The sequence below is a fragment of the Oncorhynchus tshawytscha genome, linkage group LG11 (genome assembly GCF_018296145.1).
Source record: "Oncorhynchus tshawytscha isolate Ot180627B linkage group LG11, Otsh_v2.0, whole genome shotgun sequence".
In the NCBI taxonomy this organism is placed as follows: domain Eukaryota; kingdom Metazoa; phylum Chordata; class Actinopteri; order Salmoniformes; family Salmonidae; genus Oncorhynchus; species Oncorhynchus tshawytscha.
The window spans coordinates 44010894-44036572 of record NC_056439.1 but is presented as its reverse complement, the minus strand read 5'-3'; the positions used below and the strand labels follow the sequence as shown (position 1 = coordinate 44036572).

The 25679-nt window shown below is 43.1% G+C and overlaps 1 protein-coding gene across 3 annotated transcripts in view; it reads right to left on the bottom strand.

Moving 5' to 3' along the window:
* The window catches only part of LOC112262033 (unconventional myosin-VI), a 101561-nt gene that overhangs the window by 28211 nt on the left and 47671 nt on the right, over positions 1-25679 (bottom strand). For all 3 annotated transcript variants that reach the window (XM_042330154.1, XM_042330152.1, XM_042330155.1), the window contains exons 12-25: positions 23465-23609; positions 16217-16374; positions 15870-15961; positions 15078-15150; positions 11785-11912; positions 10674-10769; positions 10238-10408; positions 4961-4999; positions 4763-4856; positions 4482-4612; positions 4292-4369; positions 4066-4195; positions 2493-2583; positions 2013-2163 (exon numbers count right to left, since the gene is read on the bottom strand). In XM_042330154.1, coding sequence (XP_042186088.1) covers positions 2013-2163; positions 2493-2583; positions 4066-4195; positions 4292-4369; positions 4482-4612; positions 4763-4856; positions 4961-4999; positions 10238-10408; positions 10674-10769; positions 11785-11912; positions 15078-15150; positions 15870-15961; positions 16217-16374; positions 23465-23609 — 1577 coding nt within the window. The remainder of the gene's footprint in view (positions 1-2012; positions 2164-2492; positions 2584-4065; positions 4196-4291; positions 4370-4481; positions 4613-4762; positions 4857-4960; positions 5000-10237; positions 10409-10673; positions 10770-11784; positions 11913-15077; positions 15151-15869; positions 15962-16216; positions 16375-23464; positions 23610-25679) is intronic.

Here is a 25679-nt window from a genome sequence, read left to right as displayed (position 1 = left end):
CAGAGGTGACTGAACTAGGGAGCGAGGGAGACAAAAAGAGGAGACTAGAAACATTTGCTGATGTGGAAAATGTTCTGCTGGGATGCCAGTCATCTAGTCTCCCGAGTGGAGACTGATGTTTCTAGCAGAGGGAGAGAGGGGAGTGTTCGATTAAATGGACAGGAAAAACACAGTATTTCTCAACCTCTTTCCCTGAAGAAATACAGCCAAAATGATGTAAAGTTTGGCAACTCATTTGAGAAATGAAACAGCAGGGACTGTAAAGCAGCACAAAACACACACACGATAACATAAGCACCACACACACACACACACACACAAACACGTACACATGGATTTTGTGCTGTAGATATGTGGTAGTGGAGTAGGGGCCTGAGGGCACACACTTATAGAGTGATGTGAAATCGGTTATGAATGTATTGTAATGTTTTTAAAATTGTATAACTGCCTTAGTTTTGTCGGACCCCAGGAAGAGTAGCTGCTAATGGGGATCCATAATAAATACAAATCCCTTACCATAAACCGACTGATGTTTATAGCAGAAGAATAGAGGGGAGAACCATTACCATATTTAGCCATTTTAAAGGATTATGGATCAAAACAACCCCAGGAAATGGCTCCCTGACAAGATGACAGGGAGATGAAATGAGATTAGAGAGAGATGTGATGAGATCAGCGGGATTAGATTAGAAAGTTAAGACATATTAGGGTGTGTTCGTAAATTCACTCTCGTAAATTAAGAGCGCTGTCAGATTGTCCGTTTGGAATTTCAGAGCGTTTCGCTCTCGGAGTGTTCAGAGCCACACTGGACGATCTGGCCAAAGAGTAGGGTTGAACCGAGCGTTCTGACCTAACAACGGCAATCAAGCACCCAAGCGAACTGGCTAAAGTTAGATAGCTTGATAGCTACTTCCAGACATAAATGAGAGAACACCTCACTCTGGATATTTTTCTTACCCTAGCAGAGCTGGTTAGGCTGTTCTCATGTTATCCAGAGCATTGGTGACTGTAACTGTGCTGCTGGCAACAATTTAATTACGTTTTTTTTGCCAAGGTTTACTGACACCGGTCATATTCAACGGGGTGTTGAGCGTTCGTAAATTCATCAGTTATTCCGAGAGCGAATTTATGAACGCACCCGGAGTCACCCTGGCCTCCTTGGTGTAGGATGAAGATGGCCCTAGACCAGTGTTCCTAAACTGGAGGCCCACGGGCTGAATTTGGCCCATGGGTGATTTTATTTGACCCCCAAGTTTTCTGAGCAATTTCAATTTTTACTTTTCGACATAAAAGTTTGTAAAAACACAAGCAAATCAGCTCCAAGTTATTTTAATTTCGGAAATCTGTTGCAAAAGTATTCCCACGCATAATAGAGTGATATGTGTATACAAATTAAGCAAGGTTTGAAATTATGTTTTAGGCAAATATCTCTTTGGGCTTCTTGTGGTCAATTTGCGGTATACAAATTATTAGTAATTATGTTCCGGCTCCCTGACCATCCACTCAAGAAAAAAATCGTTCTGCCATAGACGCTGGGTCCATTTTATATTTCTTCCACTAATGGCTAAAGTCCTAGTACAGTCCAAAAACATGATTTTCCTGTGCTTTATATGTATTTACACACACCGAGGTTGAAATAATACTGTGAAATTGTGAAAATTATGCTAATGCCCTTTCAGTATAAGAGTTGTTTGAAAAGACCGTCTGACATTTCAGCCTGTTTTGGCCTTACCAGGCAGTAAATTAGTTACAAACCAAGAAGAAAAGCCTCTCTGCCAATAACAGCTAGTTTTCAGTTATCCTCACTCAGACAACTCCCAGACAGTCCTAGAATGTTGCTAAGAAGCTATTTTTGACCATTTTAATTGAAAACTAAATCACAGTAATGTGTTTAATTGTTAGTCAGAAATTATTTGATATTGAGATAAAAACAGCTGCATTGGAACCTTTAAGGTAAGGAATGGGGCAGGGGAAGCTGATCAAAGATCTGTGCCTAGGAGAGCCCTCCTCACCTTGATATTGGCCATGAAGGTGTCGATGGAGGCCCCCAGCTCCTGGACCTGCTGGGCCATCTCCTGCTTGCCCTCCTTCAGAGCACCCACCACCTCGTTGAAGCGTTCCATACGCATCTTCAGGTTACGCACCTTCACCATGCCGTCGACGCTGTGGCCGTATGAGCCCACGCGCACACACACGTTAGTGTGAGCACGCTCGCACGTGCACATACACACGTACATACAGTCAGAATATCATGATAACAAAACAATTCAAAAAGCCATCACCCGGATGGATGCATTCACCAAAGCAATATATATTTTCCAAATGCAATACGGTGACAGAGCCGGCCACGAGTCACGGCTGAGCTCTCTAGATTGATTTGAACTTCTAACTGCAGAATGTGGAGAAGCCATCAAAAGGCACAGAGTGTGAAGCACTTTTAAACAAAGATAATGTGTGTGCGCGCAGGCGTGTGTGTGTGTGTGTACACCCACCGTGGCTTATGTTTCTTCTTACAGAGCCACATGCGGACGGTCTTCTGAATCTTAACAAGGGCAGAGGCACGATACTTCATCTTCTCCTTCACTGGGGGGGATAAATTGTCAAATCTAGTCAATGTAGTATTGTCAACATATCCTACATTACTCATCTCATATGTATATACTGTTCTATACCATCTACTGCATCTTGCCTATGCCGCATGGCCATCACTCATCCATATATTTATATGTACATATTATTATTCATCCCTTTACATTTGGGTGTATATGGTAGTTGTGAATTCGTTAGATTACTTGATAGATACTACTGTATTGTCGGAACTAGAAGCACAAGCATTTTGCTACACTCACATTAACATCTGCTAACCATGTGTATGTGACCAATAAAATTTGATTTGACTTGATATTGGGCCAATTCACACAGAGATAAAGCCACACACAACTCTTAATAGGGTTATTAAATTTGAATTTTTTGGGGGGGGAAATAAAATGGAAGAGCAGCCAGCCATCACAATGCATATATCCTCAGATATGGGATATCCTGACGGTGAAAAAAGCAGGTAACTGGTGGGCCGAGGCAGTCTACAGTTATTACTTACAACGTGATATCATTGATTTGATACTTTACCCTAATAAGCACTGCCGGTGCTGCACTTTGTTAAATGGGAGGGAAAATCAATATAACTTGGCACGGAGGGTAATCGTCCAAGGAACTGCTTTTAGTGTGAAAGATTGCTTCGAGCAATAGAAATGTGAAACATAAGAACTATGGTAGTAGAATACAGCTAACGGAGTGTGGTAATCAGTGTTCGACTAAATGGAGGGGAAAAAACTATGTCTCAACCTCTTGCCCTGTGAAGAAGTAGAGGCAAAATTATGTAAAGTTATGAAAAGTTTAACAACTCCTGACTCAGCAGAAATCATTTGAACCCTTTTCATTATATTGGCTGTTTTGTTTGAGAAGTTAGTTTGGTCTTTTCCACCATTTTAAAGCCCATGTAGGGACTGATGCTGCAAATTAGCTCAACCTAAAGCATGACGCTACAAATTAGCTCAACCTAAAGCATGATGCTACAAATTAGCTGGACCTAAAGCATGATGCTACAAATTAGCTCAACCTAAAGCATGACGCTACGAATTAGCTTAACCTAAAGCATGATGCTACAAATTTTCTGAACCTAAAGCATGATGCTACAAATTAGCTCGACCTAAAGCATGATGCTACAAATTAGCTCAACCTAAAGCATGACGCTACGAATTAGCTTAACCTAAAGCATGATGCTACAAATTTTCTGAACCTAAAGCATGATGCTACAAATTAGCTCAACCTAAAGCATGATGCTACAAATTAGCTCAACCTAAAGCATGATGCTACAAATTAGCGCAACCTAACACATAACACTGCAATTTAGCTCAACCTATAGCATGAGGGTGCAACGTGTCAATCTTTTCATTGTATCGGTCACTAACAACTAAATCCATTATTATTGTTAACTAGGAGGAGGGCTATTGTTCGAAAGTACATTGTCCAGCTCAGTGTGAGTATAAGTCAGGGGTGTTGACGTACATTTGATGACAGAAAGGGAGCACCACTGGACCTTCTTCCAACGGCTGACGACCAGCCACTGGTTGACCTTCTTCACCAGCTCTGCCAGGTGGTCCGGGTCCGACTTCATGATCTGGTCGAACTCCGCAAACTGACCACGAAGCAGGACATCAAGAGAATTACTCTAGGTCATTTGGCCCGTATGACATTCATGCACATTAAAAAGAGAGCTGAAAGCAGTGCTTACCTTCCCAGGGCGGAAGAACACTCTGGTCAAACCAAACTTGTAGTCATTCTCATTCAGCCCCAGCGCTTTGAACAAAGCCTGCAGAGGAACAAGAACAAAAAACCCCAGTCAAAGTCTTCTAAAAGTATAAACATCTGAATAATACAAGGTTTATATGAAATGGAATGCTGATCTTGGGGGAGCCACCCACCTTGCAGAAGAGCCTGGGGTCCAGTCGTGTGAGCTTGTCAGGCATGTACTGTTTGTACATGTTGTAGAGCTCATGGAAGGGAGCTCGGGAGGGGAAGCCTCCCTGCATCAAGTCCAGCACTGACACCATGCCTGGTGAGGAAAGGGGAGAGAATGGTGTTTGTGTACGTGTGTGTATCCGTAGTAATCTTTATAATGAACTACTGCATTATAAACTTTTTTCCCCCCGTGAATATGTTAATAATAGTTCTGCGAGTATGTTCTTCCTCTCCTAGCCAATACCTGAACACTGCAGCTGAGACAGAATCTGGGCTCCTTCAAACTGGTGGCTCACCATCTTCAAGTTGGGTTTCACACAGCGAATGAAGCTGGAGCCCTTTGAAAGACAGGTAAAACATATCTATCAGATGCCATCTGAGGCCAGTTGATGACTACCAGTGTGAGAGAGAGGACATCAGATATGGCGACACAGATACTCACAGTGCTGCGAAGCTTCTCCAGAAGTACATTCAACTGGGTCTGTGAAGGCAGGCAGAAAAAGAAGCGTGTTTAATACTTAGTCTGAGTCCCACCACACTGCACAACAAGGTCCTTAGGAGCACTTACAAACAAATTGGTCATATATTTGACGTTGCACATTTAAAACTGAAAAGAACATTAGTTATAATGCTGACATACCCAATAGAAAGTAAGACAGGTGAGGGATAACAGCATACAGAAAGACAAAAAAGATCCATGCATGAGGATTCTGCAGAAGCCACTTCAACTAAATTGAATGTTTTCGCAAATTATATAAAACATTTACTGAAACTGTGCTATGTAGATACTTTTATGCAACACAAGAGAATAACTATGTAAGACCCAACTTGGCAATGTTTCACTGGTGATAGTAGAGATTAATATTTTAAAACATATTAAAATAAAAAAATAAAACTTACCTATGTTCCCTTCCTCACAGCATTGCATTGCAATAGATTGCCTCACATTGCCTAACTTTTCCAATGTTATTTGATGTTTTATTAATAAAAGCATATCTGTTTGTAATCAAACTGAATAGATCCGCCTTGCTTTTTTCTCTACAATGCTACACTTAGGTAATTTTTTCATGTCTTATGTGATGAATTATTAATAAAAGCGTCAACTCAAGCATCCCCACACACAAACAGACCATACAGGAAGACAGGTGGTGGAGGAGTATGATAGGAAAACAGGAATGGGTGCTGTGTGTGCGCATCTACTGATGCAGTATTGGGTTATCGAAACAATCAACAATGACAGAGATGGCCGCCTCGCTTCGCGTTCCTAGGAAACTATGCCGTATTTTGTTTTGTTTACGTGTTATTTCTAACATAGGTACCCCAGGTAATCTTAGGTTTTATTACATACAGTCGGGAGGAACTACTGGATATAAGAGCAACGTCAACCATCATTACGACCAGGAATACGACTTTCCCGAAGCGGATCCTGTGTTTTGCCCACCACCCAGGAAAATGGATCGGATCCCAGCCGGCGAACCAAAACAACAGTGTTGTAAAAGGGGCAGACGAAGCGGTCTTCTGATCAGGCTCCGGAGACGGGCACATCGCGCACCGCTCCTGAGCATACTACTCGCCAATGTCAAGTCTCTTGACAACAAGATTGATGAAATCCGAGCAAGGGTAGCATTCCAGAGAGACATAAGAGACTAACGTTCTTTGCTTCACGGAAACATGGCTCACTCGAGACACGCTATCGGAGTCGGTACAGCCACCTGGTTTCTTCACGTATCGCGCCAACAGAAACAAGCATCTTTCTGGTAAGAAGAGGGGCGGGGGGGTATGCCTTGTGATTAACGAGACGTGGTGTGATCATAACAACATACAAGAACTCAAGTCCTTCTGTTCACCTGACTTAGAATTCCTCACAATCAAATGTCAAACGCATTATCTACCAAGAGAATTCTATTCGATAAAAATCACAGCCGCATACATCGATGGTCATGAACAAACTTCTATTTGACTCTATGTAAACATGAAACCACATATCCTGAGGCTGCATTCAATGTAGCTGGAGATTTTAACAAGGCTAATCTGAAAACAAGACTCCCTAAATTCTATCAGCATATCGATTGTGCTACCAGGGCTGGTAAAACCCTGGATCATTGTTATTCTAACTTCCGTGACACATATAAGCCCCCCCCCGCCCTCCTTTCAGAAAAGCTGACCACGACTCCATTTTGTTGCTCCCTGCCTATAACAGAAACTAAAACAGGAAGCTCCCGCACTCAGGTCTGTTCAACGCTGGTCCGACCAATCTGATTCCACGCTTCAAAATTGCTTCGATCACGTGGATTGGGAAATGTTCTGCATTGCGTCAAACACCAACATTGACGAATATGCTGATTCGGTGAGCGAGTTTATTAGCAAGTGCATCGGGGATGTCGTGCCCACAGCAACTATTAAAACATTCCCAAACTTGAAACCGTGGACTAATGGCAGCATTCACGCGAAACTGAAAGCGCGAACCACTGCTTTTAACCAGGGCAAGGTTACCGGAAACATGACTGAAAACAGTGTAGCTATTCCCTCCGCAAGGCAATCAAACAAGCTAAGCGTCAGTATAGAGACAAAGTAGAGTATGTGGCAGGGACTACAGTCAATCACGGATTACAAAAAGAAAACCAGCCCCGTCGCGGACCAGGATGTCTTGCTCCCAGACAGACAAAACAACTTCTTTGCTCGCTTTGAGGACAATACAGTGCCACTGACATGGCCTGCTACCAAAACCTGCGGGCTCTCCTTCACTGCAGTCGACGTGAGTGAAAGATAAACGTGTTAACGCTCGCAAGGCTGCAGACCAAGACGGCATCCCCAGCCGCGTCGTCAGAGCATGCGCAGACCAGCTGGCTGGTGTGTTTACGGACATATTCAATGAATCCTTATCCCAGTCTGCTGTTCTCACATGCTTCAAGAGGGCCACCATTGTTCCTGTTCCCAAGAAAGCTAAGGTAACTGAGCTAAACGACTACTGCCCCGTAGCACTCACTTCCCGTCATCATGAAGTGCTTTGCGAGACTAGTCAAGGACCATATCACGTCCACCCTACCTGACACCCATTCATCGACTACAGCTCAGCATTTAACACCATAGTACCCTCCAAACTCGTCATCAAGCTTGAGACCCTGGGTCTCGACCCCGCCCTGTGCAACTGGGTACTGGACTTCCTGACGGGCCCCCCCCAGGTGGTGAGGGTAGGTAACATCTCCACACCGCTGATCCTCAAAACTGGGGCCCCACAAGGGTGCGTTCTGAGCCCTCTCCTGTACTCCCTGTTCACCCACGACTGCGTGGCCATGCACGCCTCCAACTCAAATCATCAAGTTTGCAGACGACACTACAGTGGTAGGCTTGATTACCAACAAGACGGCCTACAGGGAGGAGGTGAGGGCCCTCGGGGTGTGGTGTCAGGAAAATAACCTCACACTCAACGTCAACAAAACAAAGGAGATGATCGTAGACTTCAGGAAACATCAGAGGGAGTACCCCCCCTATCCACATCGACGGGACAGTAGTGGAGAGGGTAGTAAGTTTTAAGTTCCTCGGCGTACACATCATGGACAAACTGAATTGGTCCACCCACACAGACAGCTTGGTGAAGAAGGCGCAGCAGCGCCTCTTCAACCTCAGGAGGCTGAAGAAATTTGGCTTGTCACCAAAAGCACTCAAACTTTTACAGATGCAAAATCGAGAGCATCCTGTCGGGCTGTATCACCGCCTGGTACGGCAACTGCTCCGCCCATAACCGTAAGGCTCTCCAGAGGGTAGTGAGGTCTGCACAACGCATCACCAAGGGCAAACTACCTGCCCTCCAGGACACCTACACCACCCGATGTCACAGGAAGGCCATAAAGATCATCAAGGATGACTGCCTGTTCACCCCGCTATCATCCAGAAGGCGAGGTCAGTACAGGTGCATCAAAGCAGGGACCGAGAGACTGAAAAACAGCTTCTATCTCAAGGCCGTCAGAATGTTAAACAGCCACCACTAACATTGAGTGGCTGCTGCCAACATATTGACTCAACTCCAGCCACTTTAATAATGGAAAAATTGATGTAATCAATTTATCACTAGCCACTTTAAACAATACCACTTAATATAATGTTCACATACCCTACATTACTCATCTCATATGTATATACTGTACTCTATACCATCTACTGCATCTTGTCATCTTTATGCAATACATGTATCACTAGCCACTTTAAACAATGCCACTTTTATATGTTTACATACCCTACATTACTCATCTCATATGTATATACTGTACTCGATACCATCTACTGCATCTTGCCTACGCAGTTCTGTACCATCACTCATTCATAGAGTGGGGCAAAAAAGTATTTAGTCAGCCACCAATTGTGCAAGTTCTCCCACTTAAAAAGATGAGAGAGGCCTGTAATTTACATCATAGGTACACTTCAACTATGACAGACAAAATGAGAAGGAAAAAAATCCAGAAAATCACATTGTAGGATTTTTTATGAATTTATTTGCAAATTATGGTGGAAAATAAGTATTTTCTAATTTTGTCTGTCATAGTTGAAGTGTACCTATGATTAAAATTACAGGCCTCTCTCATCTTTTTAAGTTGGAGAACTTGCACAATTGGTGGCTGACTAAATACTTTTTTTGCCCCACTGTATATCTTTATGTACATATTCTTCATTCCTTTACACTTGTATAAGGTAGTTGTGTATAAGGTAGTTGTTGTGAAATTGTTAGGTTAGATTACTCGTTGGTTATTACTGCATTGTCGGAACTAGAAGCACAAGCATTTCTCTACACTCGCATTAACATCTGCTAACCATGTGTATGTGACAAATAAAATTTGATTTGAGACAAGTTACCTTCTGTCCCTGGCTGATGCTATGCTTCTTCGTGACTTACTTCTAGCCCTGTGCTGCTTTCTAACTTTATCATACCCTTTTTCTAGCTGACTTTATCCAACTTTTTCCACAAAGGAAGGATTTCTCAGGAAAAGAGGTGGGAGACTGGAAGAGGCCTACAGGAAAGGAGGAATGGAAGAAGAGTGGCAAGGAGAACGGCAGGGTTGAGGAAAGGGGTTAGAAGTTCAAAAGGTAAAAGTAGGAAATTGTACACAGTTTTCTCTAACATTGTGTCAGAAAACATCTGAAATAAGCAATAGGGAAAATGATTAGACTACAAACTAAACACCAGGGTCTTATTCTGGATCAAAAAGGGACTTGGGGCCCGGCAGGGCCCGTCTGAATTTGAGACAACTTTAGAGGCCCCTATCTTGGCAAATTTCCTGCAAATCTACAATTTCTCCTTGGAGCTGAGAGAAATGCTTGCAGTTTAAAAGCACATTTCCTGCAGTTCTACAACTTTTGCCATGCTGCTGAGAGAAAATGTTGCAGTTTTAAAGCACATTTCCTGCGATTCAATTATTCTGGCTAATGCTGTGTTCTTTTGCTCAAACATAAAACCTATACTGATAAATTCATTGTTTTTATTAATTTTCAATTCTCCCTCACTGTCTTTTATTTTGGTGATTTTTAGTTCTCAAAGATTATATTCTTAAAAAATACACTGAAAGTTTTTACACTAAAAGTTTTTCCATCCCGAAAATGTATTTTCAGTGTTTGGACTTGGACGACCCGAAAAAACACTTACACAAATTAACTTGAACTAGAAGAATTCATTTTCAAATCAAAGTGACATCTCAGAACCAAATGCTGCTACAGTCTCTTTCCTCACCTTGAATTTGTTGCCCACACTGATAAAGCTGAGTTTGCCAGCCTTTTGTTTGTAGTCCTTGCTGTTGTTGGAGTTCTCAAAAAGCTCCCTCACAAACTTATCCTTGGACTCACACACCAGGCTCTCCAAGGACATATGGAGAGCATCATTATTCTTCTCTACAAACTGGGTCTGCAGACACACACACACACACGCATACACAAAACATTTCATTAACAGACATTGCCATGTGCGCTACTGCTAACAAGCTGAGAAGACTATTACCAGCAGCAGCTGTATATTGTAATGAAAACATTTATAAAACTTTTTTTTTTCTTCTTTTCTTTTAATGGTTACACCACGTTTGAGATTTAACGGAGTACAGGTTGACATAGTGTTATGAACCAATCATCCAAGAGCAAATCGACATGTAACCATCGACGTGCGTGACGGTTACCGTCTCGTAGCACACTGCTCCGGCAAAGTGTCTGACGATGAATCCTTCATCATCTCTGACGTTCCTGTGGACAGCCAGCTTGGACTTCCTCGGAACCTGAAGAGACAGCAGCAACATAATATATTATACCCTCTTTACATAATGTGTTGGTGTGTGTATATATGTTTTGCTGTGTCGGTGTGTGTGTGTCTCTATGTCGGTGTGCGCGTCAGTGTGTGTGTGTGCGGGCGTCGGTGTGCACATCGGTGTGTGCGCGTCAGTGTGTGTGTGTTTATGAATGTGTGTGTGTGAATGTGTGTGTGTGTGAATTTGTGTTGGTGTGTGTGTGAATGTGTGTAAGTGGGTTAGTGTTGGCGTGTATGTGTGTTGGTGTGTGTGTATGTATGTGTTGGTGTGTCTGTATGTGTGTGTATGTGTGTTAGTGGGTTTGTGTGTGTACGTGCGTTGTGTGTGCGTGTACGTGTGTGTGTGTGCATGTGTGTATGTGTGTGTGTACGTGTTGGTGTGAATGTGAATGTGTGTGTAGGTGTGTGTGGGTGTGTTGGTGTGTGTGTACATGTCTATAAGACCCTCATCAATTTGCATGACCAGCGCTAACAGTATGATTTTACATTGTGCGTGGATACTATTTATAAAAGGATACTCACCTAGCTCTGGTGGTATGGCATTATGATTAATATTATACATCCATAAACAACTGAGAGAATATTCTTCTCAATATGAAAGGGATGATTAATATCACCTAAAAACATCTGCAGCCGACCCAGTCTAATCCTTTGGTCTGAATTGATACCAATGCAGCATTTCAAACAGGATTTTTACACCTGTTAAAAATGTATAGAAAAAGGAACAAAAGTTCCCTAAGGGAATGGGGCTGCTGGTTCACAATAGTTCTCGTGTTTCACATAGAAAAAGTAGCAGAACGCCTATTATAAAACCATTCTGACCCCTAGGCATGAAGATCTGGTTAGACAAGGCAGTATCAGTTGACTAAAAGCTGAACCAAGGTCAGTTTAGCATTTTTCAATATAAACGATTCAAGTTAGGATCCAGGATGGGTAAACTGATCCCAGATACGTGCCTGCAGGCAACTTCTACCCAAAGCTCTCACCGTCAGTCTGAAGTGGTCTTTGTGCTTGCTGTGGATGGCCTCTGCAAAGTGTTGGTCGCTGGGCAGTGGTAGGCGGTTCTCTTCATCCAGAATGTCCAGGATGCCCACAAGCTTGGCTTCCACCAGGTCTATGGGAATAAATAAGATGCATTATTATGGATGCAGTCAGCAGCATGTTCAGTTCAAGTCCAATTATTGAGATAAGAAAGTTCTTTATTGATCCTAAAGAGGGAAATTAAATGTAAAAGTCCTGCGCTCCTAATGTTGTAATGCCATCAGCGTTTTTAAAAGTTTGTCAATGTCACTGTGTGAAGCCATATGCAAAATGTCCACCTGATGTGCACAATAAAGTTATATTCTATCCTATTCCAGAGAGGAGCGGTCGGTGAATCAATGTTCCCTTTCCCCGGGAACATGGACAACTTTTGTGTCTGTCTTTCACTGTGCGGTGTGGTCTGAGCCGTCTGGTTTCACTGTGCGGTGTGGTCTGAGATGTCTGGTTTCACTGTGCGGTGTGGTCTGAGCCGTCTGGTTTCACTGTGCGGTGTGGTCTGAGCCGTCTGGTTTCACTGTGCGGTGTGGTCTGAGATGTCTGGTTTCACTGTGCGGTGTGGTCTGAGATGTCTGGTTTCACTGTGCGGTGTGGTCTGAGATGTCTGGTTTCACTGTGCGGTGTGGCCTGAGCCGCCTGGTGTTGAAATTGGAGGCACATTGCCTTGTTTATCCAGATGTTCATCATAATACGTCCCAGTGAATTATTCATTCAGTTCATGATGTTTGGAATAGGATCTGACAGAGGCACACCAATACATTTGCATTATTAGGCACCTGTGCATAAATTGGGGGGAGATTGATGATATATTTAAATGGACATCCAAGCAGGTCATTTGCAAGTCATATAAACGTTATTCATGGCTGCCCGTTAACCTGGCAGCTGAATAATCATAACTCTGTTTGATATACAAATCTAAAATGGTTCACCTTGCCACCAATGGGACGTTTTATCCCATTCACTGGAGGTGGGGTTGTGAAAACACAGGCAGCGTGGCTGAGTCTCTCTCCCCAATTCAGGGGGTTCAAAGAACACTGACAGTCACTCATTACACTGACCGGTTCCATTCAGAGTCCTCAGCTATGGATTCTTCCTGGTTTAATGAGGAGCCACATGTTGTGGTGCCCTCAAGTCACCAGCACCGGATAAGTTATATTGTTAAGCCCACAGCAGTAGGGAATGAACCCAAACTGTTTTAGCCAATCTCAGTTTCTGGAAAGTGCGAGTGAGTAGAGTACCCTGGGCATTTCAGGTAAAAATAACAACCCAATGTTTACATCCCAGGACAAATTATCTAGCAACAGCAAGCTAGCTAGCTAAATTGCCATAAATGTTTAATGCTTTCGACCTGTCCCCAAATTAATATATTTGGTTCCGAGTTTGTTCTGATATTTCAACATATGTGTCCTTATCGTGTCTGGTGTGGGGGTACAAAATCAACATGTGCGGGCGGTTTGGCCAGCATGTTAAAAATACAGGGATTCAAGTCAATCATATTTCTATATTTCCTCCTGCTGCTGGAGATTTCCACTCCAATCTCTACAATGTGCACACTCACAATTCTCCTTGCCTCTCCTTCTGTTTGGTTCTTAGAGGCCACCCCTAGCCAGACCCAGATCCCATCTCTTTCCTTCTATAGCCAGTCCAGAAACAGATCCCATCTCTTTCCTTCTATAACCAGTCCAGAAACAGATCCCATCTCTTTCCTTCTATAACCAGTCCAGAAACAGATCCCATAGATCTTTCCTTCTATAGCCAGTCCAGAAACAGATCCCATCTCTTTCCTTCTATAACCAGTCCATAAACAGATCCCATATATATTTCCTTCTATAACCAGTCCAGAAACAGATCCATATATCTTTCCTTCTATAGCCAGTCCATAAACAGATCCCATATATATTTCCTTCTATAACCAGTCCAGAAACAGATCCCATCTCTTTCCTTCTATAACCAGTCCAGAAACAGATCCCATATATCTTTCCTTCTATAACCAGTCCAGAAACAGATCCCATCTCTTTCCTTCTATAACCAGTCCAGAAACAGATCCCATCTATTTCCTTCTATAACCAGTCCAGAAACAGATCCCATATAGCTTTCCTTCTATAGCCAGTCCAGAAACAGATCCCATATAGCTTTCCTTCTATAGCCAGTCCAGAAACAGATCCCATCTCTTTCCTTCTATAGCCAGTCCAGAAACAGATCCCATCTCTTTCCTTCTATAGCCAGTCCAGAAACAGATCCCATCTCTTTCCTTCTAAAGCCAGTCCTTACATTATGTTTGACCCTGAAGCTTACAGTACATGTACAGTATGCATCACCTAAAGACTTGCTGTCAGTGTGCGGTCTCATATATTAAAACAGCCAAATAGTTTAGAAGCTGCTCTTGGGGAGTTAGACTTCCCACCCTGATGAGTTGAGATAGATTGTATGAGAACCAAGTTCTGGGAAAAATCCTGGAATCTATGTAGATATATTGTAAGTGCAATATTATACATATTTTGGGGTTATGTAAGAGCTCCAACATAGAATGAAATATAGCATAGACATCTCAATGGGCTTCACAGTTTACTGCAGAAGAAATACACAACAAGATCTGTGTAATAATACATAGACCCATTTCCCTGCCAGCTTTGTCATGAGAAGTTGTGAGCGCAGTTCTGACCCAGAAAGGGGCGTGTTTACGGAGTCAATACAACAACATCCAACTTCAAATGCAGTTCTAGTTAACAAACACGTAATCAGATGTTTATCGTCTACAACATTGCAGATGTCTTCGGAGGATGGAATACCTAGCAAACTACCTCAATGTGTTGTGAAATGTCGTCGGAAATTAAATCTGTCATGAAATGTGATCCAAAATTAAATCTTGTGAATTATATAACGGTCGTAATTCTGCTGGACCGCAGGAAGAGTAGCTGCTACCTTGGCAACAGATAATAGGGATCAATAACAAATACAAATACCAAGCCAGCAAGGCAAGGTAAAATATCCCAAATAGAGCTATATAAAACCAGAAGAATAATATACCCGCTGATCATAGCTATAGTCATCCGTCTTGCGTTTCATGGTCATCACTCACTTAAGTTTGTCAAGGTCCCATCCCGACATCTGCATATTGCTATTCTGCTACATGGTTTTTTGACGCAAGAAAGAGTGCGCATCACTCAAATGTGACGTCTGCTTGTAAACAAAAAAATGTCTCTATGGAGTAAGGTGAAAATGGTTTGGCAGTGGCACCCACCTATACAGTCCTGGTTGTCGACATAATGAACTTCACTGACTCCCAGTCCCTCCTTCTGATACAGCTCTTGCTCCTGCAGAAAGAGTGGCAAGCCAACACTGAAGTAGGAAGATGTTTCTCCTAACCACTGATGCTGGCTGAGATCTTTTTTCATCCTCGTAATAGGGAGAGTGTATTGTTGGTTAAGGGAAAAGTAAACATTTCACTGTAAGATCTACACCGGTTGTATTCGGCGCATGTGACAAATAACATTTGATTAAGTGTAGATCTAGCAACACTCATGACTTACTGAATCAAGTACTGAAAATTGCTTTTTATTTCTTTATATATCTGGATTATTTCAGGCCAACGGACACAAATCTCTGTTTATCTAGTTCAAACGTTGTGAAAATCCCTTAAAATGATCAATTGTTAATTGGAGACTTTTGCAAATCAATGAATAAAACAGGAGTCCCCAGTAGAAAAGAGAAACACTCATCTCCACAGACAGAAACATTACCATTATAATGAATGTAACGTGTAGAGTGACTCTTCTATGGAGAGATCGCACAGGCTGTGTGTGTGTCTGTGGAGAGATCGCACAGGCTGTGTGTGTGTCTGTGGAGAGATCGCACAGGCTGTGTGTGTCTGTGGAGAGATCGCACAGGCTGTGTGTGTCTGTGGAGAGATCGCACAGGCTGTGTGTGTCTGTGGAGAGATCGCATCCTCCTGGGTCTTCAGTGGGAGTCCAGAGCTTAAAGAGCCCTAGCAACCCACCTGCGCGCCCCCCACAAGTCTCCATCAATCACTCACCTCTTTAAGTATGCGCTCGTTGAAGAACTGCTGCAGCTTCTCATTGCAGTAGTTGATGCAGAACTGCTCAAAGCTGTTGTGCTCAAAATACTCTGGGGGGGGAACATGAAAGTGTAAATGATCTGCCACGTCCAGTGTTGGAATGAAGAATGCTCTTCTTCAGGCAGTTACTGGTACTGTATATATCCAATTAAGTCAGGTAGTAAAGTTTTTAGAAAGATAATAGTTTATGTGAGGCCATGCAGGAAACAAAAGCCTACCAGATAAATGAATGGTCAGATGGCTAGATAGACAGACAGAGGGGGAAAAAAACAGAGAAACTCACTGCTCTAGAACGACATACTTACCAAAACCAGCGATATCCAGCACCCCAATGAAGTTGGAGGAGGTGTTGAAGGGGAAGCACTGGTTGACCCTCCTGACCACGTGATCGAAGAGGCAGCTGTACACGGCCTTGGCCAGGGCGTCCCGGGCATTGTTTGCCTGTTCCACCTTCAGAGGCACCCTGGGGGGAAAAGACAGCGGGGCACTGAGAAGCCAAAACTGTGACAAGGCTACTTCTTAGTAAAAATACACAGTTTTAATCAATGCAGCCATTTCTCAAACCAGGTTAATGTGCAAAGAAAGTTGGAGTTGTTTCTGAATTAGTATTTACAGGATGGTATAAGTGTGCTATTTTCTTAGACAAGGAGGTCTAGAGGTCAAAAGAGACGCTATTAGAAGTGACTGTACTCCCTGAACCCTGGCTCACTCTCATTACCATAGCACTCTACAACACCACTTGGCTTCAATTACTCAAAGTGGTTGAATAGTTCTTCTGAACTGAACAAGTTCAGCTATGGTGTAGTGCTCCTCATCCTGCACCCAGTCTCGTGGCTGGTATCTAACAAGGTGGACTGGAAAACTATTCAAAATGTATCCTGCTGTTTTTTCTCTCCTGAACAGGCTTAGAGCTTTAGCAGCAGGTTCAGAGCAAAGCGTTGACCTGTTGAAGTCAGGTCCAGATACCATTTCTGCTTACTTCCCACCCCAGTCCACAACATATCCTCATCTATAATCTATTCACGATCAGCCTCCTTAAAATGGTTCTCCATATAGACCTTAGCCACTCCATTTCAGATCCAAAGACACCAGCCACTCCACTCACACCCCCCGACCCCCATTCTCAACCTCCCCAGGAAAAGGCGAAGTGTCTGGGGCCCAAATGACATGGCCCAGCCCCCTTTCCGGGGTGGCAGGTAGCCTAGTAGTTAAAGTTTTGGGCCAGTAAACGAAAGGATCGAATCCCAGAGCTGACAAGGTAAAAATATGTTGTTCTGCCCCAGAACAAGGCAGTAAACCCACTGTTTCCCAGTAGGCCATCATTGTAAATAAGAATTTGTTCTTAACTGACTTGCCTAGTTAAATAAAGTTGAAATAAAACATTTAAAATCCACCTGCTTTCAAGGCACCAGGCTACCTCCCCTCCCCCCTCAGATACAGCTGCATTATTCATGGTGAGAAAAGACTGGGGCCCGGCTGCATCTGGGCCTGTTGAAATATTAATCCAGCCCTGTTACTCTTGGATGGTATCAATACAGCACCACTGGGCTGTTTCCTCCTAGGACCTCTGCTTTGAAATATCTGTCTAGGAACACTGTAGACTCTATTCTCGGCTGGCGTTAAGGAGGCACAAATGTCAAATTCGCATTAGTTTGCAATTTCATTGTGTAAAAACTGTCATTTTTCCAGCCCTTACGCCAGCTTCGTCAATTTACCTGTCTATCTGGAAGCAGTAACAATGAGTGGACGTTCCCCGTCTCTATATATTGGCTCTTTTTCCAGCTCCTATAAACAAAGTTTGAATGTGTGTAAAATCCTACATAGTCTACGCCTAATATTATATGCGTACAAGGAGTAATTATGGTGCCTGTAACTGTACTTAGACAGCCTTGTTTCGTTTTATTAGAATTATTCACTGTCTTTTTAGGTCTTATCAATAGTGAATTTAATTTTGCTTATTGAAAATGTTTGGCCTGTCCATAGCTCAGACATAACACATTTTACAGTAGGCCTATATATCAGTGTGCATGCCATTTTAACAATATATTTCCATATTGAAGCCATGCAATTACTGTTCAAAAGTAATTATACCATATTCAGCATATTTAGCAAATATGATAAAATACAGTAAATACACAACTTGAAGTAACCACACTGTACAGTGCAGTCGGAAAGTTCAGACCTCTTGACCTTTTCCACATTTCGTTATGTTACAGCCTTACTCTAAAATTGAATAAATACTTTTTCCCCCCTCATCAATCTACACACAATACCCCATAATGGCAAAGCAAAAGCAGTTTTTTTTATGCCGCAAATTTATGTTTAAAACCCCTCTGGAAATATCACATTTACGTAAGTATTCAGACCTTTTACTCAGTACTTTGTTGGATCACCTTTTTTGCAGCGATTACAGCATCGAGTCTTATTGGGCATGACGCTAAAAGCCTGGCACACCTGTATTTGGGGAGTTTCTCCCATTCTTCTATGCAGATCCTCTCAAGCTCTGTCAGGTTGGATGGGGAGCATCACTACAAAGCTATTTTCAGTTCTCTCCAGACATGTTAGACCCGGTTCAAGTCCAGCCTTTGGCTGGGCCACTTAAGGACATTGAGAGACTTGTTTCCCAAAGCCACTCCTGCGTTCTCTTGGTTGTGTGCTTAGGGTTGTTGCCCTGTCGGAAGGTGAACCTTCGCCCCAATCTGAAGTCCTGAGCCCTCTGGAGCAGGCTTTCATCAAGGATCTCTCTGTACTCTGATCCGTTCATCTTTCCCCTGATCCTTACTAGTTTCCCAGTACCTGCCGCTGAAAAACATCCCCACAGCATGATGCTGCCACCACCATGCTTCACAGTAGGGATGGTGCCAGGTTTCCTCAAGATGTGACGTTTGGCATTCAGGCCAAAGAGTTCAATCTTGGTTTCATCAGACCAGAGAATCTTGTTTCTCATGGTCTGAGAGTCTTTATGTGCCTTTTAGCAAACTCCAAGTGGGCTGTCATGTGCCTTTTACTGAGGAGTGGTTTCCGTCTGGCCACTCCACCATAAAGGCCTGATTGGTGGAGTGCTGCAGAAATGGTTAAACCACCTGACCAAGTCCTAAAGCAATGAGACTCCCTAAATCTTTCCCAGATTATTTCCAATCCCACATGGTATGACTCCACACACCAAGAAAATGCTACTCTCCTCAATGTTATCCTCACAAATAATCCTGATAGGCATCAGTCTGGTGTTTTCTGTAATGAAATTAGTGATCACGGTTTTACAGCCTGTGTTCATAATGGCTGTTCAGTGAAACGACCTAGTCCTGATTTGTCATACAGTAGACGCTTGCTAAAAAACTTTAATAAGCAAGTATTCCTTCATGAACTGGCCTCTGTAAAATGGTATAGAATCAGCTTGATCCCCTCTGTTGAAGACGCTTGGACCTTCTTTTTTGATATTTTCAGTGACATTGTTAACAATCACACCCCCATAAAGAAAATTAGAATTAAAAACAGGTTCAGCCCCTGGGTCGACTGTGATCTTGCAGAGTTACTCCACCTCAAGAATTGCATTTGGCGAAAGGCTCGGCACACGCATACTTAGGACTGACTGGCTCTCGTTCAGGCAAATTATAAATAAGTGCACTCAGGCTATATCCAGAAGGCCAAAGTTAGTTACTTTAAGGAGCAGTTCTCTCTCTGTGGGTCTAACCCCAAGAAGTTCTGGAAAATGGTTAAAGACCTGGAGAATAAACCCTCCTCCTCACAGCTGCCCATGTCCCTTAATGTTGATGTGGTTGTTTCTGACAAGAAATACATAGCTGAGCTTTTTAAATCACGACTTCATTTAAGTCAGGATTCCTATTTGACTCAGCCATGCCTCCTTGCCCATCCAAAATGTCTTCATCTCCCAGCCCTTCTAATGCGACTAGCCGGGATGCTCCTCCCTCTTTTTCCCCTGCCCCGCTACAAAGTTTCTCCCTGCAGGCAGTTACTGAGTCCGAGGTGCTAAAGGAGCTACTTAAACTTGACCCCCCAAAAAACATCTGGGTCAGACGGTTTAGACCCTTTCTTATTTAAGGTTGCTGCCCCTATCATCACTAAGCCTATATCTGACCTTTTTAACATGTCTCTCCTTTCTGGGGAGGTTCCCATTGCTTGGAAGGCAGCCATGGTGTGTCCTTTATTTAAAGGGGGAGATCAAGCTGATCCTAACTGTTCTAGGCCTATTTCTATTTTACACTGTTTATAAAAAGTGTTGGAAAAACTTGTCAATAATCAACTGACTGGCTTTCTTCATGTCTATAGTATTCTATCTGGTTTCTGCTCAGGTTATGATGTGTCACTGCAACCTTAACAGTCCTCAATGTCATCATTGCCTTTGATTATAAGCAATGTCGTGCTGCTATTTTTGTTGACTTGGTCAAAGCTTTTGATACGGTAGACCATTCCATTCTTGTGGGCCGGTTAAGGAGTATTGGTATCTCTGAGGGGTCTTTGGCCTGGTTTGCTAACTACCTCTCTCAAAGAGTGCAGTGTATAAAGTCAGAACATCTGCTGTCTCAGCCACTGCCTGTCACCAAGGGAGTACCCAAAGGCTCAAACCTAGGCCCCATGCTCTTCTCAATTTACATCAACAACATAGCTCAGGGAGTAGGAAGCTCTCCCATCCATTTATATGCAGATGATACAGTCTTATACTCAGCTGGCCCTTCCCTGGATGTTGTGTTAAACACTCTACAACAAAGCTTTTAGTGTCCAACAAGCTTTCTCTGCCCTTAACCTTAACCGTGTTCTGAACACCTCCAAAACAAAGGTCATATGGTTTGGTAAGAAGAATGCCCCTCTTCCCACAGGTGTGAGTACTACCTCTGAGGGCTTAGAGCTTGAGGTTGTCACCTCAAACAAGTATTTGGGAGTATGGCTAGACGGTACACTGTCCTTCTCTCAGCACATATCAAAGCTGCAGGCTAAAGTTAAATCTAGACTTGGTTTCCTCTATCGTAATCGCTCCTCTTTCTCCCCAGCTGCCAAACTAACGCAGATTCAGATGACCATCCTACCAATGCTAGATTACAGAGATGTAATTTATAGATCGGCAGGTAAGGTTGCTCTCGAGTGGCTAGATGTTCTTTACCATTCGGACATCAGATTTGCCACCAATGCTCCTAATATGACACATCACTGCACTCTACACTCCTCTGTAAACTGGTCATCCCCGTAAACCCGTCGCAAGACCCACTGGCTGATGCTTATTTATAAAACCCTCTTAGGCTTCACTCTCCCCTATCTGAGATATCTACTGCAGCCCTCATCCTCCACATACAACATCCATTCTACCAGTCACATTCGGTTAAAGGTCCCCAAAGCTCACACATCCCTGGGTCGCTCGTCTTTTCAGTTTGCTGCAGCTATCGAATGGAACGAGCTGCAACAACCACTCAAACTGAACAGTTTTATCTCAATCTCTTCATTCAAAGACTCAGTCATGGACACTCTCAATGACAGTTGTGACTGCTTTGCATGATGTATTGTTGTCTCTACCTTCTTGCCCCTTGTGCTGTTGTCTGTACCCAATAATGTTTGTACCATGTTTTGTGCTGCCACCATGTGTTGCTACCATGTTGTTGTCATGTTGTGTTGCTCCCATGCTGTGTTTTCATGTGCTGCTGCCATGCTATGTCGTTGTCTTAGGTCTCTATGTAGTGTTGTGCTGTTTCTCACCGTGATGTGTGTTTTGTCCTATTTTTATTCAATTGTTTTATTTTTAAATCACAGCCCCCGTCCCCGCAGGAGGCCTTTGCCATTTGGTAGGCCATCATTGTAAATAAGAATTTGTTCTTAACTGACTTGCCTAGTTAAATAAAGGTTAAATAAAATAAATACAGAATAAAATGGTCCTTCTGGAAAGTTCTCCCATTTCCACAGATGAACTCTGGAGCTCTCTGTCAGAGTGACCATCGGGTTCTTGGTCCCCTCCCATACCAAGGATCTTCTCCCCTGATTGCTCAGATTGGCCGGCGGCCAGCTCTAAGAAGGGTCTTGGTGGTTACAAACTTCTTCCATTTAAGAATGATGGAAGCCACTGTGTTCTTGGACCTTCGACACAATCCTGCCTCAGAGCTCTATGGACAATTCCTTCAACCTCATGGCTTGGCTTTTGCTCTGACATGCACTGTCAACTGTGGGACCTTATATAGACAGGTGTGTGCATTTTCCAAATCATGTCCAAATCAATTGAATTGACCACAGGTGGACTCCAATCAAGTTGTAGAAACATCTCAAGGATGAGCAAAGGAAACAGGATGCACCTGAGCTCAATTTTGAGTCTCATAGCAAAGGGTCTAAATACTTAGATATGTAAATACGGTATTTTTTGGTTTATGTTTAATGAATTTGCAAACATTTCTCTAAACCTGTTTTCGCTTTGTCATTATGGGTTATTGTGTGTAGATTGATGAGGATAATGTTTTACTTAATACGTTTTAGAATAAGGCTTTAAAGTAACACAATGTGGAAAAAGTCATGGGGTCTGAATACTTTCCGAATGTATTGTATTTAGTTCTAATTGGCCAGTGAGGGGTCAAGCCCCAACACACCTTCAACTTGTTTATTCATCAAAAGACAACCCTTTCGCGTCAGTTACTGCGCCCATTATTCTGGTTGTGAAATTAGCAAAAATATTTTAAACCCCCCTTACCTACTATAGCGCTACCGCCAGGGCTTAGATTTTCAATTTGTTCGTTGAGCCCTGAGTGTATACAAATACAAAACAAATAGTAATTTGTGAATGGCCAGAAATTAATATTGAGTAAGGATATTGAAATTATTGAGTGCTCATTCCACATGAACTTGAATGGAGAGTTGAATTGTGTGTATGGGTTACGTCACATAAACAGCTTTATGGCATACTCAAGACTAGATCCACAATGTACCAGTCTTAGTTAAGTTTTAAGCCTTCCCCTCTTATGCAATCCATCTATATAAATAAGGGCGGCTAAGCATGGCCCAAATGGGTTTAAGAGCCAACAGGACTATTACTGTAAACAGTATAGATGTAGCCTATACGATTAGCCCATCTTTAGCCTGTCTACTGACTGGGTCCATCGTAATGGGGAGACGTCAACATACGTAGCATCAAGACAGAGCATTACGCCACACAGTCACTGTATGGGAATACGGTATTTTCATGGCTGGCCAACAAAAAGTGTAATCTTTCATCATCTTTTCTCAGCTCCACATACCAGAGCCCTGCACTGAATTCTGAAACAGTTGAAACTCCCTCTGGCCCATTCCCCCGACACTTTGAAACACTTGAGGGGAGTGAAAAGTGTATCCGTGGGGGAGAAGGGTATGAAATTGGAATTCAGCGCTAATCTTCTTCACCACACCACAACGTTGACCCTGGCCTAAACTAGTAGATAAGGGCAGGATGTTAAGTGCAGCAGTAGTGGATTTACAATCAATTAGGATTTTACTATTTTATGGTCTTTGATTGTAAATTGGTGTACAATTCAGTTTATGACTGCGAGAAACCAATAAAATATACTCATCTAATTTAGAGGTATTCTTACTTGATAACTGTTCCTTTGGCGCCCCCTGCTGTTGTGAGCATGACCCTGGTGGTGAGGCTGACTCTCAGGTCTTCCTGGTCCAAACCCAGCAGGTCAGCACAGTAGGCTAATGTCGGACTGGACTGGTTCATCAGGATGCAGCCGCCTGGAAACACACACACAAGTAGACACGCATACGCACCACACACACACACACACACAGAAATGATTGGTGCGCACACAAAGAAGCGGGCAACTTCCATCATGCCACTTCAATTGGATTTCGGATGGATTCTACTTCTTTCTTTCTGCTGCCTAGTGCTTGAATACAGCATCTCACGGTGAACACAAGCCACACATTCTGCAGACGTAATGGCTTCATTGCAGGCAGTGAAGTCGGCCTAGATAATGTCCTGCAAAGACAGGAAGAGGGTGTGATGGAGGGAAATGGGCAGATGTATCCATTTCAGAGGAGCGAGAGCACCGTGCGATGTTCCAGGTAATATCTGCTCTCCAGGCAGTACTCTATTACATCATCCATCTTCAGCTTGAATCATGACTTTTCCTATCTGTCAGATGCATTTCAGCACTTCTGGGTCAGTTACATTATAGGAGAGTGGTTTCAGTTGAGCATGTTCTTTTCAATGGGTCTACTTCCAAAGTGGGACAGTGAGACCCGACAGAGAAGAATGTGTCAGCAAGGGGTGGGTAGTAGAGGAGAGGAGACAAGACAAGAGGAGAGTAGTATAGACGAGAGGAAAGAAGAGGACACTAGAGGCGACTAGAGTAGAGGGGACTAGAGTAGAGCCGAGGAGATTAGAGTCGAGGAGACTACAGGAGAATAGAGGAGACTTACAGGAGAGGAGAGGAGACTACAGGAGAGAAGAGAAGACTACAGGAGAGAAGAGGAGAAGAGACTAGAGGAGAAGAAAGAAGAGGTGAGGAGACTAGTGTAGAGGAGACTAGAGGAGAGGGTACGAGAGTCGAGGAGACTAGAGGAGTGTCGAGGACACTATTGGAGACGAGGCGAGAGGAGGAGGAGACTAGAGTCAGGGAGACTAGAGTAGAGGGGAGGAAAGAAAAGGAGGGGGAACTAGAGGAGAGGAGACTAGAGTAGAGGGGACTAGGGGAGAGGAGACTATAGCTAGCTTTTGTACATCGCGCAGTAATGTACAATTGACCTTATTTTAGCGCCCCAAAAATAATTCCAGGTCAACTGTAATATGAATAACATTGTAAAGCACAATTTCTCCCCTTTCCAGCAAAATCAATGAGGAGACCTTCATGCTGCCCATCACTGGATGATTGAAGAAGGCAATGAGCTCGGTCAAGTTTTTAAAAATGGCGGGTTGGGTAGCAAAACCTACTGCGTGATAATGAAAAGGGGAGATTAGCTGTGTGAGGAAACTGCTTTTTTCACCAGATCTGTCCAACTTATCACCTCTAAAATGTCTAATTTATAACACTATAAAGAGTTTATATAATGTGTCATTACATATCTATTTGAAGGTTTGTGTCGAATTTGAATCGGGTTTTTGGGCGGCGCTAAAGTTATCTTCAGAAGTAAACAGCGGCTGTCGCGGCTTTTAAGAGTCATGATGGCTTGCAGTGATGATGCAAAAAATGAATGCATTCAGTTGTACAATTGACTAGGTAACCCCGCCTTACCCTGTTCCTGTCCCTGTCTTGTTTTGTTTTTAATCTGCGAGAGAAGCGCTACACCTGGTGGAGAGAGGCTGTATGACACAGAATTAGTTGCATTATGCATGCTGTACATTACGTCATGACACATCACAATTTAACGTACAGCGTAGGAGGGGTCCGTTTTTTCAACAATTCTCCAATACTATCGAACCATTACCATGTCAATCAACGCTGTGTTGGCATCAAATTTTGATGCCAACACAGTCTCTACAGTCCCATTAGTTTTCATTGCAGCCTCATTTGAATGCCGCGGTTGCGCAAATTTGTACGGAATAGGGTGGGTCAACAGTAGAGGAGAGGAGAGTAGATGAGAGGAGAGTAGTGTAGATGAGATGAGATGAAAGGAGAGTAGGAGACAAGAGGAGAGTAGTGTCGACGAGATAAGAGGAGAGTAGATGAGAAGGGACGAGAGTAGTGTAGACGAAAGGAGAGGAGATTAGAATAGAAGAGAGTAGAATAGACTAGATTAGACGAGACCAGAGGAGAGGAGAGAAGAGACCAGAGGAGAGATGAGAGGAGACTAGAGTAGTGT